The sequence below is a fragment of the Spinacia oleracea genome, chromosome 6 (genome assembly GCF_020520425.1).
Source record: "Spinacia oleracea cultivar Varoflay chromosome 6, BTI_SOV_V1, whole genome shotgun sequence".
Lineage (NCBI taxonomy): Eukaryota > Viridiplantae > Streptophyta > Magnoliopsida > Caryophyllales > Amaranthaceae > Spinacia > Spinacia oleracea.
The window spans coordinates 128,105,227-128,123,995 of NC_079492.1; the positions used below are offsets into that span (position 1 = coordinate 128,105,227).

Sequence of the window (18,769 nt, forward strand, 5' to 3'; positions counted from 1 at the left end):
ACTATGTAGGCACATATTGAAGGCAATGGACGTTGAAGATTTTCAATTTCTTCCTGAAAAATATATTTTACCACGTTGGATGAAACAAGTGAGGTCGTATGAAAGTCTTCAGGTTTCTTACTTTGACCCATTAGAGTCATCTCGTTTAGCGAAAGCCAAAGAGTTGTCACAAAGGCATAATTATCTGTATGAGATGGCCATGCGTAGTGAGGTAGCTTTGAAATTGTACAAAGAGGCTATGGATGTGGTTCGTCTTAAAATGGAGGATGCAATCGGAATCAGGAAAACGGGTGACACGGGTGACGATTCAATACTTTGGTGGGATCCCGATGCTCGTAATGTTTTTGGTCGTCGTAGGCTACGACCAAGAGAATACAACGAAAGGGCTCAACAAAGGATACACGTTGAGGAGGTTGTTGACGATGACGTCCTAAAAACCCCCGTTGACAAGAGGCATACTGGAAGGGCAAAGACTAAAAGAAATTCTGCGTTTGATAAGAGTGCTGCTGGCCCGTCGAAGAAGAACCAAACAACAAAACAAGAGGAATTAGTCGCAAAAGAGGTAACTACTTTGTGCAAAACTTAGAACTGAAAATATATATTTTTTCCAGAATTTATTAAATTGTATGTCTGGCTAATTTTGTTATATGATTATTACAGGCACTAATTTATTCCGCATTTGGTAACATTCCTAGTTATCGTGCTAGGCGTGAGCACGCAACTAACGTTGCCGGACCGTGTCTGGTTACGAGCTTGAACAACGGAGTTTTGTTCGAAGATATTCCTCAAGGCTCCCAAATTAACTTTTCTCAAGATAATTCACAACCATTAAGTAATGTTGGGAGTTACCCATGGTGCACGAGACTAATGTAGTAGTTTTTGTTTTTTTCCTAACTCAAGACTAATGTACCTTACTTGAATTATTTTCAGTCTTGTAATGCAAGGATTTAAATTAAATATATTACTTTGAGTTTTTTCTAATTTGTTACTTGAATTATTTTCAAAAAAACGAAATCGAAATTCTATTACTAGTCATGCAGCAAAAAAATGTTGGGGGAGGGGGGTAGTAATAGTTTTTCAATGCTTCAGCTTGGATTCGAACCCACGACCATTGACTTAAGCGCGACCTATTTTGAGGCATGTTGTGAGACCAAGTTGACAGTGAGGCAAAGCCAGTGGCAACTATGAATACCAATTGTAGTTAAACGTTCAATTTGCAAGTTATTTTACAGAATTTTTCCAAAATTTTACAATTACTGTTATTATGGAGTAGTAAAGATTTATTTTACATATGTATTTTATAATTCCTAGAATTAATATTGAGTTATTATTAATATGAGTATTCATTTTAAAGATTCATTTATTATTGAGTTATTATTAATATGAGTATTCATTTTACATAACGTACAATTTGTTTTTACAACGGTTTGTTAACGCACTTGCAAATTTCTTTAAAACCAACTTCATTAGCATAGAAATGAAGCCATTTTCATTAGCAAACAAAAGAAAACCATTCTTTGTTTGACAATCTGATTGTTCAAAACAAGTGTCATTCATAACAAAATGACGAAATACATTCAACTTCCAATATCCAAAACCCAAAATGAAGTTGAACATTCAACTGGCAATAGTGTGAAATCAAAAATCCGAAATACAACATAAACATTGAAATTGTTTTTGGAACGTTAAATTTGATCCTTATCCAGCAGTGTTTGAGACAATCCTAAGAACTTCAGTTGGAATGATGGTGTTGACTTCGTGACCAAGTAGACGTCCAAGGATGTAAGCGCGGAGGTCCCTCGCCTTTTTTCTATAAACCTGCAATATAAGCACGCAGCGCAATGTCAATGCATCTTTGACTTTATTAGCACGCATTGGTAGACGTTTTTTACTGGATTATTAGAAATACCTTTAACCACTCTCCGACACTTTCCAGGCTCGTGAGCAAGTAAACCATACACAGCAAGCCCCCATCTTGCTTTACTCTTTGCTTCCAAGGACCCTCATACAATTTCACGCTCCCTACACTAAATCGAAAGACTTTGTTGTTTATTCCAAATTTTGGAACCAGCTTACGAAATGCATCATCCTACACAAGATTTAAAATTTATAATTGCATTAAAATCCTACAACCAATTACATAGAAAAAGATCACCAAAAACAAAAACAACATTTCCAAACTTACCAGCTGAATCAATACATCCGTTAAAACCTCACCACAACCTTGCTGAGTAGCAGACTTCTTTTTTGATAACCAATACGTCTGTTTTGGGTCATGAAGATACAATAACACCTTAGTTTTTTTGATAACCTTAAAGACAATCCAACGACCCTCGTCACAAATCGGTATGTAAAGCTGCAAATAAGAAATTAAAATCTAAATTTTCAGCAAAATGGTAACCAGAGCTGCAAATAATAACACCTATTGTAGACATTAATAACCTGCTTAGTTGTAGCAAAATCTAGACCCTTGGCACTTTGAGTTTTCATATGCGTTTCAAGTTCCTCAGTGCATAGAGCAAGTTCTGCATCAGTCAGATCACTCCTTGCAAATTCACACTAGTTTCAAAAAAAAAAATCGTTAGTATGAAATTTGTATTAAAGTTGTTTGAAAATAAAAAATTATTGCTCACCGAGATTTTCGGGGGGATAATATGAACGTCCATGCGCATTTGGAAGAGGTCGTGGTTCAAACATTTACACCAAGCAGTCATCACCTATTCGAATGAAGAAATACAAGTCGTTTATATTACGCAATTTGTTCATAAATGCAAACAACATTGAGTTTTGTAAATCATACCTCCAATGACACCTCTCCTTTTATCCTGAAGGTGTCGTATAGCATATCCCGACTAAGTATGGAACCCCCCTTGACAAATAGTTGTTGATCACCAAATTTCCTCCTTTGAAGAATTATATCGGAAAACTTCTTTTGTGTAGGATTAACACGCGTCCTGTTACCACCTTCAGCATTCAGAGCCCAATCATCATCAGATTCAGTTTGGTCTTCAAAGTCCTTGTCATGCTTCTCATTAGGTTCAGGGGTTGGCTCAGTTGAAGCATTTGTCGGGGCGGCGGACTTTGAATGATCCCCCATATTGGGTGTGTGATCCAAGGTTACATTATCCTGCACCCATCTTCTTCTTATCTTTCTTCTCCTATGACGGAGGTCCGCTAGCGTACAATCATCAACATCATCAGACTGTAGTCGTGTTATACCAATGCATTTTTTTTTGTTTGGCAACACCCATGGAGTTGACGGAACAATTGGTGTAGCAGGGTATGGTTCCCCGTACACTACATTATCCACCACCTACATTTAAAGTCAATCATTTAAATATATAAAATGTAAACACACTTAATTTAATAGTCACTTACCTAATTAGATAAAAACTCACACCAGGAACAACAAGTTCAATTAATTCAAATCAAACAAATTACACCACTTTTAGGAGGAGCGTACTAAAAGAGTTACTGTTACCTCTGCGTAACCGAATTCTCCGTTTGGACCCGTATCCTGTTGTATGAGCTCTGTAATGTCATTTGGTGTCCACGCACCTAGGCGAGGCTCATTGGTATTCCATTTCTTGGGTGTCTGAGAAAATTTTAGCCTGTCCAAATAGGCAATCTGCAAGGAGTTGAAAGAGTTGAACATGTGAAGCATTTGAAAACTGAATTCAAAAGATGTACGAATACAAAAAAATTATTACCAAAATAATAAAAGCTGATGCCCTTCCTTTCTTTCCATCTCGACCAACCATCCACTCGTACAAGAAACCACACCAGTTCCACTTTTTTGGACACCTCATGTATACACTCTTTAGGATAGGCAATAGCTTAGGGGTGATTGAATTATATGTATTCATGCAAAAAAGACAACCGAACACCAAGAGGATGAAATGCCGGATGAAGGCAATAGGGTCCTCTTCCGAGAAGCATTTCTTGTACACACTGATATAATCAATCCCAGTGCTAGTCATGTATTCATCGTACATCTTTTGCAATTCCTTGTCATCTGTTTTCCGCTTATGGAACCTGTACCCCCCATTTGGAACGCCAGTAATCCATTCGATCATCTTCTCGTCTATCACTAACTCATACCCATCGCGAATTGTCAACACTTTCTTTTCCCAGTCCCACCTTTTCTCTAACCAGGTCAAAAATAGCCTATCCACTTTGTCAACTAGTAGATTTAAAATAGACCCGAAACCAGCATTTTCTACCAAACTACGTCATGGAGGACTTAGGGTTTCAACCAATTATGTCACTAGACCAGGGTACGCCCTCAAAGAATTGTGCTGCAACAAAGGATACACCAACTATATTATTCTACTAATTTTCAATTTTGAATTATAAATACATCAATGAAAACAAATCATACCTTCGCCCTTGGCGGGTCACCACCCCTTACTGAGTTTGGTGGTCTGCCTGGTCCACCAGCAACCCACGACTTTCCTGGCTTTCTCTTAGACTTACTCTGTCCCGGGGCAAGAGGTGGCCTTCCCCTCCTCTTGCTTTCTGGTTCATTAACTCGTTGCTCTGTTGGTTTATCACCCGCGATCACATCAGCAGTTGGCCCAAGATGGGGTTTGTTTGGCTGAACAACAGTTTCACCCACTACGGTTTCAGCCGCATTAGAGTGTTCAGTTGTGTGAATTGGGTCCTCATTTGACCGAGATTCGGGATCATTATCGTAAACAACAGGGTCTGATCCCATTGAATTTTCAGGATTTTGTGATTGAACTCCGGGATTGATTGGATTTTCGTCAGTTTCATTTTGTGTTGAATCAACTAAGCAGACATTTTGTTCATTTAACACTCCAGATGGTATGTTAATTTTGTCAACATCATTCCATAATGTATCCTACAAACATATTAATTTGTATTAAAATTTATGTTCTTTATGTTTAAAAACCAATGTTATTACTCTAATTTCTTCGTTACACTCATTAATACCTGATTAATTTCTTCTGCCACAATTGGAATCATGAACTTTTCGTTGGTTCCTTTATTTTTCTCAAGCTACGAGTGAAAACAATGAAACAAATAAATTTCTAGGACTAACTATTACTTAATCAGTTAATCATCTCAACAAAAAAATTTGTAGTAAATCAAAATTAAAACTAAATACCTCCATTGCCATTGTTTCGTCCAATGGATTCTCCCCTTCCCCATTTTCATCATCTTCAATATTTCACTCATCTTCAAACTCCTTTGTAATCTCAATTACATCTGCGAATTGATTGATCGGCGGATCAATTTCCCTGTTCACATACAATTGGAAAAACTTTGAAGATTAATTCTATAAAAATGACATGCAAACCTTAAATTTCACAGCAATATCACAAAGCCCAATTTCATAAGGGTAATCAACAAATATTGGTTCTAGGGAGAAATTACTAAGTCGAATTTAAGCCAAGTTGAAAGGGTTGGGGATTTTACTTACATTGAAATTGCTGGTGTTGAACAGCGTTGCCTTGGAGGATTTGGTAGCCTTGCAATTTTTTTTCCCTAACAATGTTGAGAACGGTGATAGTGTGAAATGAGTCAATACTTCTTCACATTACAATTTATTAGTTATAATTTTTCACATTTAAAAAAAACGAAAAAAAATTAAAAACTTATTCATTAATGCCTGACACCAGCTTTTTACAAAATCAATGTCAGTGTTTTTTTTTTTCATTTTCTAACCTTCTCGACTTTTTAGGAAAGCGTGGGTTAGGACCTTTTTGAGAAAAAGTTACACCGGTTCCAAATTAGATTACAACTACTTTTATTATTCACAATTATTTTGGTATATAATTTATTATCGTATTGTTATAAATGTACTAAACTAGTTAAATAATTAATATACCTTTAACGAAAATTCACGACACAAAACGTTTGTCACACGTACTTGATCAATTGATAGAAAGGTTTAAATTAGAGACTTAAGTCATTTGTATTCACATATGGTCGTCGTCAAGATTAACCGGTCACGTTAAAACTACACTAACAAATTTTACTAAACCTAATATAGGGATCCATATGATTGGTTGAGAAAAGAGGTTCAATTGCTTAGAACAACCGGTTACATTATTCGACTTACGAAGTTCGATTCTCGTATTGCTTAGGATAACCGGTCACATTTAAACTAGTCTAACCTAATATAGGGATCCATATGATTGGTTGAGAAAAGAGGTTCAATTGCTTAGAACAACCGGTTACATTATTCGACTTACGAAGTTCGATTCTCGTATTGCTTAGGATAACCGGTCACATTTAAACTAGTCTAACCTAATATAGGGATCCATATGATTGGTTGAGAAAAGAGGTTCAATTGCTTAGAACAACCGGTTACATTATTCGACTTACGAAATTCAATTCTCTTATTGCTTAGGATAACCGGTCACATTTAAACTAGTCTAACCTAATATAGGGATCCATATGATTGGTTGAGAAAAGAGGTTCAATTGCTTAGAACAACCGGTTACATTATTCGACTTACGAAGTTCAATTCTCTTATTGCTTAGGATAACCGGTCAACCAATAAAACTAGTCTAACCTATGTTAGGGATCCATATGATTGGTTGAGAAAAGAGGTTCAATTGCTTAGAACAACCGGTTACATTATTCGACTTACGAAGTTCAATTCTCTTATTGCTTAGGATAACCGGTCAACCAATAAAACTAGTCTAACCTAATATAGGGATCCATATGATTGGTTGAGAAAAGAGGTTCAATTGCTTAGAACAACCGGTTACATTATTCGACTTACGAAGTTCGATTCTCGTATTGCTTAGGATAACTGGTCAACCAATAAAACTAGTCTAACCTAATATAGGGATCCATATGTTTGGTTGGGAAAAGAGGTTCAATTTCTTAGAACAACCGGTTACATTATTCGACTTACGAAGTTCGATTCTCGTATTGCTTAGGATAACCGGTCACATTTAAACTAGTCTAACCTGATATAGGGATCCATATGATTGGTTGAGAAAAGAGGTTCATTTGCTTAGAACAACCGGTTACATTATTCGACTTACGAAGTTCGATTCTGTTATTGCTTAGGATAACCGGTCACATTTAAGCAAGTCTAACCTAATATAGGGATCCATATGATTGGTTGAGAAAAGAGGTTCAATTGCTTAGAACAACCGGTTACATTATTCGACTTACGAAGTTCGATTCTCGTATTGCTTAGGATAACCGGTCACATTTAAACAAGTCTAACCTAATACAGGGATCCATATGATTGGTTGAGAAAAGAGGTTCAATTGCTTAGAACAACCGGTTACATTATTCGACTTACGAAGTTCAATTCTCTTATTGCTTAGGATAACCGGTCAACCAATAAAACTAGTCTAACCTAATATAGGGATCCATATGATTGGTTGAGAAAAGAGGTTCAATTGCTTAGAACAACCGGTTACATTATTCGACTTACGAAGTTCGATTCTCGTATTGCTTAGGACAAACGGTCACATTTAAACTAATCTAACCTAATATAGGGATCCATATGATTGGTTGAGAAAAGAGGTTCAATTGCTTAGAATAAACGGTCACATTTCCCGTATTGCTTAGGATAAACGGTCACATTCCGAACCCGAAAAGCAACCCGAAAAGTCATGCTTCATTTTCATAAAGCAATTGTAAAAGAATTTTATATAATACAAACCAAATTTCACATTATATCTATCTAGTACTATTAACTGTAAATTACGTGAGTAATAAATGCAAACAACTGCCAACAATTTCTGACATTACTTAGCCCAATAAAGCTGGGAACTTATAGTTATAGGTGCCACTAAAATCTGGCGGGAAAAACAGAAAACGTGAACATTAAAGAAAATAATTGTTGTTAATTCGTTAACCTATGTTCACTCAATTAAAATAAAACAGCAACTACAATCCCAGTTACTACAAATTACGTTTTTATTGTTTACAATTATGGCCACTACAACTGATTTCCCGCCAGATTCCTTCGTGGTAACAATGTCATGCATCTATATAAATTCATTCAATCTAGGTTTCTAGTCCATCACTCAGCTCATACTTCCAAATATCTATCGACATTCACCACTCTTTCAACTTCAAAGGCATACAAATCTTACTATGGCAATTACTAGAGCAACTAAGAGGGCAGCCAAAGGCAAATCCACATCATCTTCAAGTCAAAATTCAACAATTACAGTGAATGGTAAAGGTATGATGTACTTACATTTTGGCGTTGTCCCTTTTAGAACTATGCTATCCGATTAACGAAACTAACTACTAAAATCCTTGCATTGTATATGATACGCAGATGTTATCCCGACAAGGAGGTGGTCTAAGTACATGGCTGTTGAAATTCAACAAGAGAGGTTCAAGGTGGACTGGAGGAGATTCATGAGATTGGTTGTCAAACGACTTGGCCCTTTCGAAACCTCAAAAATGCTAAGTGAACTATACTACGCTCCAAATGTAAGCTAAGTGTTCATGGAAGAGCGAGACTCGTATATTTTGGAAAATTGGTCTTACAACGACATTGAACCAAACAGAAACGGTGAACGTATAGTTGCTGTTGCTAAAGTTGACGATCGACTAGTGAAACGGGAGCCAATGGAAGAGGATGAATCTCTAATTAGCAATGGGAAACAAAAGAAAATCACATTTATAGATCTAACCATTGATGACTAGCTTATGATGTTGTATTAAAATGTGATTGTGTTTAATGTTCCTCTTATCAGTTTTAGTATTTCAATCTATGTACTTTCTTTTTTATGTATTAAAAAGTTTTATCTACTTTTGGTAACAACACCAAAACATTTTCAGTATTATATTCGACTTATATTTAAGTTTTATTTTTTTATCCGTACTTTATTTTCTAAGTCATTAACTTTGTTCACATCACCATCAAACCAAAGAATTAGGTTTTAGCAACAAAGACATAGCCATCTTCAACAAAGACCAGATAAACACATACTCAAATAAATAAAATAAACAACATTTTTACAGATCTACAATCCGTGGCAGCGAAAAAAATCTGAAAATGGCGACTACAACAACCACAACTATGTAAGTGATTCATACTTAGATTTCTTTTCTAGATTACCCCCTTTTAATTAAATTGGAATTGTTTATATTTGATTTCTAATAGGACAGAGAAGGATGATAAACTGGTTGTTATGACTTTTTGGCATAAAGGGAAATTTGTTTTCCATCCAAAAAGGGAATACGGAAATGGGAAGACTATGATGATGTTTATGAGGCGAAGTCTGATCTCCTGGCAGAAAATGGTCAAAATCATTAACAAATTGGGTCACAAAAATTACAAGATCTGGTTTGTGGGCAATATAACTCGATTTGGGGAGGAAGGTTTTTTGGCAGAATCTGAAGCCGAATTTGATAGGGTTTTTGATTTAGCGGTCAATAGGAACTATGTAAACGTAATAGTCCAGCACTGTTGCAATGACGAAATTGAAGAGGAAAAGAAATTGATTTCAAATCGGAAGCGTTCGTCCTTGAGCCGTCCTCAAGAACAAAAGGGAAAGGTATGTTTATCCCTTTTAATTTTTAATATTGGTGACACAATCTATGTTCATTTATTATTGGGTTTATTTTACAAAATGTTAAAATTATATACCAAAATATTTTCCAGAAAATTGCATTGCATAAACGTAGTACGGGCTAGTCAAAAAAAGGGGAAAGTTCAACAAAGGTTAGTTCAATAACACCTCAATTGTATGCCATCATAAATATTTGACAAATTATCTGATTGACATTTTTCAGTAAATTGATAGTCACGGACACATATGTTGCAAACTTATCAGGTATATTTGATCAGTTTAAGTTAGTAAACCGTTTTCACATTAATACAGATTTCTGGAGTGGGTTGTGGTCTGAACAAGTTTGCATACTTTGTTAAGAATTTATCCAATGAGCAAAAACAGTGGATTAAGGAAATGGGATTCGAAGAGCTGTTGTTTACGCAGATCACTAATATTGATCCCGCCTTCGGGTATTGGATTACTTCTAGATTTGATCCTGGCAAATTAGAACTTGAAATTAGAGATGATTATAAGGTAGTAATAGACGAGGAGATGGTGGGTTGGGTATTAGGGTTACGTTCCGGTGATAATTTGGCAATCCCGAAGAAATCAGAAAGGAGCATTGCCTTAGAAACCATTAGACAGTACAACCAAAATACGTTGTGCAGTCATATATATAGCTGAGGATGCTGTGTTTGCGAAACTAATAGAACAGCCACAAGATAAGAAAACCTTCACCAAACACTTTTTGTTGTACGTCCTTGGTACGATCCTTTGCCCAATCGAAAGATGTGGTTCCATAAGCCCGTTGCATGTCTACATGTTAGACAAAGCGTTTAACGCGGCAGAGTTTAATTGGGCGAGGTATGTGTTAGACTGGCTGGTGAAATCCGTGAAAAAAATGGACACATCAAAAGAGGGGTACGGTGGATGCACAATACTTTTGCTCGTAAGTACTCAAACTTGAACAATTTTTTTATGCCAATATAGTGTTGTGAACTATTTTAACTGATTTAGTGTCATGTGAACAGATAATCTACATAGATAGGCTCGCATCGTCAGCACTGAATTTGAACATCATGCCAAACGCTTGTCGCCTTCGCGTTTGGGATCAAGAGAGCATTGGCAGGGCATTAAAATCCGATCAAGGTCCGGATGGTGATTACGGATACGCAGACGTTGTACACGACCTTGTGTACGGAGATATATAAACAGCACATCTCGGAAGATGATACACATACCCTGGGGGTATGTTGTATCATGATACCCTGGCTTTTGATTGGGCCATTTCAGCAAAATAATTTTCATTTTTGGGGGGAATTGGGTTAAAACAGGGGGGGAAATTTTTGGCTGGAATTGCGCCATTCACTCTTGCTGAGCGGTAGAATTTCCGCCTAATTCCTGGAAAAAAATTCCCGCTCAGCTCACCTCACATTTCTAAAAAAAAAAAAAAAAAATTAAAAAATAGATCTGAGCTTCAACGTTTTTTGGCTGGGTCGCAAATTGTCTGGTTTTTGAAGACGAAGCTCAGGTAATTTTGTGAAGGTGAAGACGAAGTGGTAGTTCGTAACTGACATTTGCATTGAAGACTAAGCTCAGTAATTTTTTCAACCAAGTTTAGTGTTTTATCTTTTTAATGTAAATCCTGAGAATATTTTGATGACATTATGATTTTGTGATACATAATGAATGCATGTTAACTGCTGCGTAGTGAAAATCAGATATGAGTTCGTGAATATTGGGCGGATATTACGAAGTTGTTTTATTATTTTAGGGTTTATAGTTACGTAGTATTAAAACTTGTAGTACGTATTTTATTGAAAATTCAGTGAAATAGATTTTAGTTAATAATTAATGCGTTTCATTATATAAAAAAACTTGTCATTATATTAATGTAAAACTTACTGACATAGTAATAAATATATTTCGTTATATTAAATTAAATGTTAAATGCATCACGTTTTTAATAATGTTCCGTTAAATATTACAGTGCTATACCCTAGTGCCATGGAAGGACTAGACCTTAATGAAACTGTAACAATTGAAGATTGTATTGTGGATACTGGTGCAACTGAAACGAACTCCAATCCCCCTACCGAAGGCATGTGCTTTTTAACGGGTCAAGAATTTTTCGATTTTTGTAATATGTATGCGTTTAAGGAAGGTTTTGAGATGTTTATGAAAAGTAATACTTTGAAACAAGAGTATAAGGCTATAGGAGTGAATAGGAAAGGTGTTGGAGAGCTTGAGCCAAAGCCTCACATGATGGAATTCATTAGATTAAAATGTAAGAAGGGAGGCACGAACGTTGGGTCCAATGTAACTGGTTGTAAAATGTTCATTTATGGTAAAAATAAGGATGATAAGTTTACCATATTGAAGTGTGAGTTGAAACACAACCATGCTCTAAATCCAGATTGTAGTAGAATGATGGTTAACTATAGGAATATTGATAGTACGACGTTTAAAAGAGCGATGATTAATGACATGGGTGGTGTTAGCATTACCAAAAACTATGGTACCCAATTGATTGAAAAGGGTGGGTTTGACAATATCTCATTCAACCAGAGGGACCTTAGAAATGCGATAAGTGTTGAACGTCGTAAGTCTAGGTTTAAGGATTCTGATGCAGCTGGATTAGATCAATATTTTAAGGTGCAACGAGAATTGAATTCTGAGTTTTATTGCTCCATCCAAAAAACGCGTAGTTCATTATACAAAAGAACTACTTAGTATAATGACTAACAGCAAGGTATAGCTGGCCCACATACACCAAAGGTATGTGTAGCCTTTGCGACTTGTCTTAGGAGTATGCAATTTTTAAGAATTATTTACTTGCAAGTTGCAACCAAACATCCTCCATTATCAACTTTTTTAAAGAATGCGGACAATACATGTAGTTCCGTCCCTAATCTTAGTTGATATTTTTCATAGAAAAAACATTAACAAAATACGGAGAATGCCTTATGCCTATGATCTTTCATTGAAACATGATCAGAATTCAGAACCCTGTCTTAGCATCATGTCTCATCAAAAAATCTGAATCTGGAATTTCAGACGTAAAAGTAGACGATATCTATTACTGTGCTTGCACCACTCAATCTATCACTGGTTCAAGCATGCTGCAACTCTTCCGGGCCGGAGTTGAAGTGGTCAATACTTCATGCTCGTAAGGTGTTTGTGGAAATTTCCAAGTGAACAAATGCACGGGTAAGCCTTCAATGTCTGGAGGTATAATCTTCCCCCCTTCTTGGCTTCATACTAGTATTATGCATGAAATAATATAGTATACTTTATTCAACTGCACGAATTAACAAGAGTACAAGACTATTCTGCAATAATGCTATTGCCGAATTCGTCCTTGTTGTTGAACTTACAGCTTGCTACATAAGTAGTATTGGATTTCATGTATTGGCATCCATCTAACAGTCTTGACTTCATCAAATAGAAAGTGGGGGATTTTTGTTTTAATTTATTTTTGTTGTTAGGGTTAAATGTGCGCATGAAAGGAACTTTGAGTCTTTGACTATGGTTTTCATGATTTCATTTTGATGGCAAAGTAATCATTTGTTTCTCTTGTGGTTTAAGTTGACTATTTATTTTAATTCAACTTGCTTTTGTGTGGGTCAATTATCTTATGGATAGATAATAAAGAACAAACAATCCCGAAACCTCTGATGCTCGTTTATTTCAGAGCTTTCGAGCTTAGATAACCAGGGAATGGGGATGATAGGTTTACCCTAGTGCAGAAACTCTGATGCTCGTTATATGTGACTGTTTGGATTTTGAATCAGTATCAGTGTAGAATGTTTCTAGGTTGAATTGTTATTAGTGTTATGCTTCGCCACTAAGTCTTGTTTTTTTGATGCTGGTTTAGCGTTTCTCATCTACGAGCTGACCAGAAAAGAGTTAGAATAACAAATTATTACAAGTTGTATCATGTATGTGCTGCAAGTTGATCAAGTTGTGGCAATAGGCCAGTTTATTCTACTGTTATTTCATCAGCAGAATGTCAATGCATCGCGAGTATTTCTAATGTGCTCGCCACAGAAACAAATGCTCGAAATGTTCAATTGAATATGGAATGAACTCTAAGCAGTGCAGTAATCATCCTTATAAACCTTTCTATTTTTAGGGGCAAAAAATCCTCTTAGACTGCCATAAACCATGGAAAATTCTGATAAACCTTCTGCTCCCTGTTATCTTCTTGTATTTCACCAGACTCTCACCTGCCTTCTGCTTCTAATACAGATTACCTCTGTATCAGCAGCAACGTTAACAGAAGCACAAGCACTTCTCAGTTGGAAAGACTCCATGTCTAAGTCTTCTAATCTCACATCATGGAATGTTTCCAATCCAAACCCTTGCAACTGGACTGGCATTTTTTGCAGCAACCTTACATCCATTACCCACGTTGACTTATCCAAAAGAGGTCTTTCTGGCACACTCACCAGCTTCAATTTCAGCGCATTTCCCAATCTCACAAGCTTCATTCTTGACACCAACAAATTTAAAGGTCAAATACCACCGAGCATTGGTAACCTCTCTCAACTCGTTATGTTAAACCTTGCAAACAACATGTTTGATGGGATTATTCCTCCTGAAATAGGTCAGTTGTCACAACTTGAGTATCTTATCCTGGCTAATAACAGTATAGGTGATAAAATTCCTGTCGACCTTAGTAAGTTGGGGAAGCTACATTACCTACACTTAGGAGTAAATAAGCTTACAAACCCTGACTGGTCTATGTTTAATACCATGCCTTTGTTAAGAACCTTACAATTGTCATCGAATGAGTTAAATGGAGAGTTCCCAAGCTTCATTTTGAGGTGCAAGAACTTGACGGAACTCATGCTGTCAAATAATAATTTCGGGGGATTGATACCAGAATTGTTTTACAGCAGTCTCCCTAAGCTTAAGTACTTTTACCTTCGTAATAATTCATTTACAGGATCAGTATCACCTAAGATCTCCGAGCTCTCCAATCTGACACACATTAACCTGAGCATTAACCAGCTCAATGGTTCAATTCCTGAAAGCATCGGGTCCATTTCTGGCCTCACACATCTCCGCCTAAGCCAAAATCTACTCACAGGGAGAATTCCATCGTCCATAGGTCAGCTTAAGAGCCTTGAAATCCTTGATCTCTCTTCCAATAGATTACATTCTACAATTCCTTCTCAACTTGGGTCATGTACAAACCTTACCCGTCTGTTTCTAAGTAATAATTCATTTACAGGACCAATATCACCTAAGATTTCCGATCTCTCCAATCTGACTCACATTGACCTGAGCATTAACCAGATCAATGGTTCAATTCCTGAAAGCATCGGGTTCTTTTCTAGCCTCGAACTTCTTCATCTAAACCAAAATCTACTCACAGGGAGAATTCCACCGTCCATGGGTCAGCTTAAAAACCTGAAAATCCTTGCTCTCTATTCCAATAAATTGAGTTCTACTATTCCTTCCGAACTTGGGTCATGTACAAACCTTACTGCTCTGCATCTTTCTAGAAACTCACTTAGTGGGAAGATACCATTGTCCTTGACAAATCTCAGAAATCTATCAAAATTTGAGTTATTTAGAAATAAACTGTTTGGCGAGTTCTCCCCGTATTTCTTGACCAACTGGACAAAGTTGACTTCCTTACAGATTTATGGTAATAATTTTAGTGGGATAATCCCTCCAGAAATTGGCCAATTGACAAAACTTGCTTATCTTTATCTTTACCAAAACAGTTTCAGTGGTTCCATACCGTCAGAGATAGGAAATCTGAAAGTCTTGTTTGGGCTGGACCTCTCAACAAATAAACTTTCAGGTCCAATCCCTCCAACAATTGGGAACCTAGGCAATCTTTCTGTCCTCGCCCTTTTTAACAACCAACTTACAGGAACAATCCCACCAGAAATTGGAAATCTCACCTCATTAACTACTCTTTATCTCAACATCAATCACCTGCATGGGGAGTTGCCAGATACCTTGTCTAACCTTCGGAAACTCAAAGACTTTTCTGTCTATACTAACAGTTTGGTTGGGAAGATCCCTCAGAAATTTGGTGAAAAATTTCCTTCTCTTACTTATGTTAGCTTTTCAAACAACAGTTTTTCGGGGAATCTTCCTCCTGGCTTATGTAATGGTTTCAAGCTGGAGTACTTGACAGCTAATAATAACAGTTTTACTGGGGGCCTTCCTGGTTGTTTGAGGAATTGCTCAAGATTAACTAGAGTCCGGTTGGAAGGAAATCAGTTTAATGGGAGTATATCTAATGCATTCGGCATTCACCCTAACCTCTATTATCTCAGCATGAGTGACAACCAGTTTGTTGGCGAGATCTCCCCCAAGTGGGGAGAATGTAAGAACCTGACAGACTTTCGGTTGGATGGAAACAAAATCTCTGGGGAAATACCAACTGAGCTAGGGAAACTATCACGGTTGGGTGTTCTAACTCTGGGCTCAAATGATTTAAGTGGGGAAATTCCTGATGAAATCGGTAATTTAAGCAAGTTGTACAACCTTAACTTGAGCAGTAATCAGTTGATGGGGCATATTCCACAAACCATAGGCAAATTGCATTCTCTGCAGTATCTTGATTTATCAGCAAATAATATGTCTGGAGAAATCCCTGTAGAGATTGGAAATTGTGTACGATTGTTGAGCTTAAACCTGAGTCACAACAACTTGCACGGAAATATTCCAAATGAGTTCGGCAACTTGGATGAACTTCGGTACTTTTTGGATCTGAGTAGAAATTCTCTCTCAGGTCAAATTCCTCAAAGCCTTGACAAGCTCAAATCCTTGGAGAAATTTGATCTATCTCATAATCATCTCATTGGGGGTATCCCACACTCGTTATCAAAAATGTATAGCCTTGAGTCCTTTGATATCTCCCACAACAATTTATCAGGTTCAGTTCCAAGGGACAATTTTTTTCAAAAAGGATTATACGTGGGAAATCCTGGCCTTTGCGGAAATGCTACTGGACTATCCTCTTGTGATAAGCGTAATACTCACATAAAGGTTGTTATTGCAGTTGTCATACCAGTTGTTTGTCTTTTGTTGCTTGGGGTAGGTGTTGTTTATTTACTGTGTTGCCGTAAGAATAAAGAACGTGATACAGAGAGCAAAGTTTTGGAGGTTAGTGACTCAGAGTCTTTGATATGGGAGACTGATGAAAGATTCACATTTACAGAAATTGAAAAGGCAACTGATGGTTTCAATGAGTTCTACTGTATTGGGAAAGGAGGTTTTGGTAGTGTATATAAGGCATCTTTGTCATCAGGTCTTATACTTGCTGTTAAGAAGCTCCATGTGTTAGAATCTAGCGACATTTCATCAACAAATCGAAAGAGTTTCATGAATGAGATAAAGGCATTGACACAAATCAGACATCGGAATATCATCAAACTATACGGGTATTGTTCCAAGGAACAATCCATGTACTTAGTCTATGACTACATTGAAAGGGGTAATTTGAGGGAAGTGTTGTATGGTGCACAAACCAAAATGGAACTAGGTTGGGAAAGAAGAATTAATATTGTGCGAGGGCTGGCTCATGCAGTCGCTTACTTGCACCATGATTGTGCCCCTCCTATTGTTCACCGCGATATATCTTTAAACAATATCTTACTTGATTATGAATTTGAGCCTCGGCTTTCGGATTTTGGCACTGCAAAGCTTCTCAAGTCAGATACATCCAACTGGACAGCAGTTGTTGGAGCTTATGGCTACATGGCCCCTGGTATGTCTCATTCCCATCTTTATAATCTTAGTTTTAAGCACCATTTGTTGAAGATCAAACTTTCTCTCTTCGTTATTGTTTTTTTTTTCCGATACTTAAAATAACAACTTTTTCTCCATTTGTTTGTTGTTGGCAGAGCTGGCTCTGACAATGAGAGCAACAGAAAAATGTGATGTTTATAGCTATGGAGTTGTGGCATTGGAAGTTTTATTGGGGAAGCATCCAGGAGAAATTTTGTATTCTTTGTCATCTTCAGCCAGTAGGCCGGATATGCTACTGAAAGACATTTTGGACCAACAACTGTCACCACCCAAAGGGCATGCAGCAGAGAAAGTAGTGATTGCAGTCAGATTAGCTCTATTGTGCACAAGTTCAGAACCAGACTCACGACCCACTATGCGTTATGTTGCTCAAGAACTATCGGCTCAAAAACATGATTACCTCTCCGAGCCTTTTGAAAAATTATCATTCAGCAAGATGAATGGGTATTCAGAGTGATTGAAAGAAATCGGCCTTTGGTCTTTGCTGATGTAGTTCAACTAAACCAAAGCATGGGCCAGTCAAGCTGATTCTCCTAACTACATTGAAGAATTTCTTGTTGATGAATTATTGACGTTATTGTTTCAATTTTTTTACTTTCTACTTCATGAATGTTAATTGCATTACTTTTATAGTTTTATGAAATTGACCGATGACTATATTTGTAATGTTAGGAAGTAGATGGTGCTCTTCTCAAGGGTTCATAAACTATGAAGTGATTTAACTTGTCTACTGTGTGAATTCATCTGGTTTGCTAAGGTAACGACGATACTTTGATGTGATACCTACTGCAGTTGTAGATAATTTGTGCACAAGTTAATTACGATCCTTGTTGTTCTTGAGTGTGCATGACTTTTTCACTTTGCTCAACTTGTGTATGACAAAGCTCATGGGAACTTGTTTAGTCTTAGTAGACTCCAAATTTTCGCCATAGCAGCTAAATCTTTAAATGTGGCAATTCATATAAGTTCTTCTGTCAAGTTCCCATCACCAAAAATTTCTGATATAAAAGTGGGTTAGATCCTGTTTAGTGCTAATTTTCTTACTTGGAAGTTGGAATTTTGCTCTCTACTCCAGAATTGTGTTACCCGCACTCAGATACTCATGTCCGGCATGTGTAAGTGTCCAAGTGTCTGACCGACTGTTTTGTGAAAACATTCCATGGTATTGGCCCAAAATGAAGTGTTAAGACGGAGTGTTGAGGATCCTACAGGTATTTGATGTGAATTACATAGTCTGAATAACACTGCCTCAAAATATCCATCAACTTTTAAGTTTTAACTCGTGTATATGAAAATTACAGTTTCCTTTCCCTTACTCTTGTTCCGAAAATAAATAAAATAAATAAATGAAAGAGTTGAATAGCCAACTTAACATCAACAGGTACCTCTTTGATGTTAATTTGTGCAATGGCTGTTTCATATTTTGAATCGGTATTGAATTGTCCAAAGTCAACGAGTATATATTGGACATTTTGGAATCT

The 18,769-nt window shown here is 36.8% G+C and overlaps 1 protein-coding gene across 2 annotated transcripts; it reads left to right on the forward strand.

Moving 5' to 3' along the window:
* The first annotated feature begins 12,304 nt into the window (after window positions 1–12,304).
* LOC110787066 (probable leucine-rich repeat receptor-like protein kinase At1g35710) lies at window positions 12,305–18,068 on the forward strand. 2 transcript variants are annotated; one of them, XM_056831457.1, is made up of 3 exons: window positions 12,305–12,740; window positions 13,761–17,247; window positions 17,384–18,068. In XM_056831457.1, the coding sequence occupies exons 2-3, from the start codon at window positions 13,824–13,826 to the stop codon at window positions 17,743–17,745; spliced, it is 3,786 nt and encodes a 1,261-aa protein (XP_056687435.1). In that variant the 5' UTR covers window positions 12,305–12,740; window positions 13,761–13,823; the 3' UTR covers window positions 17,746–18,068. The 2 variants fall into 2 exon arrangements, with proteins under 2 accessions (XP_056687435.1, XP_021847323.1); XM_021991631.2 differs by having other exon boundaries at window positions 12,305–17,247.
* The last annotated feature ends 701 nt before the right edge of the window (window positions 18,069–18,769 follow it).

Excerpts from the sequence above, each read along its gene's own strand:
- LOC110787066 (XM_021991631.2), top strand. The coding sequence starts at position 13,677 with ATGGAAAATTCTGATAAACCTTCTGCTCCCTGTTATCTTCTTGTATTT. Across the intron at positions 17,248-17,383 it reads TTATGGCTACATGGCCCCTG|AGCTGGCTCTGACAATGAGA; the intron begins GTATGTCTCATT and ends TGTTGTTGGCAG.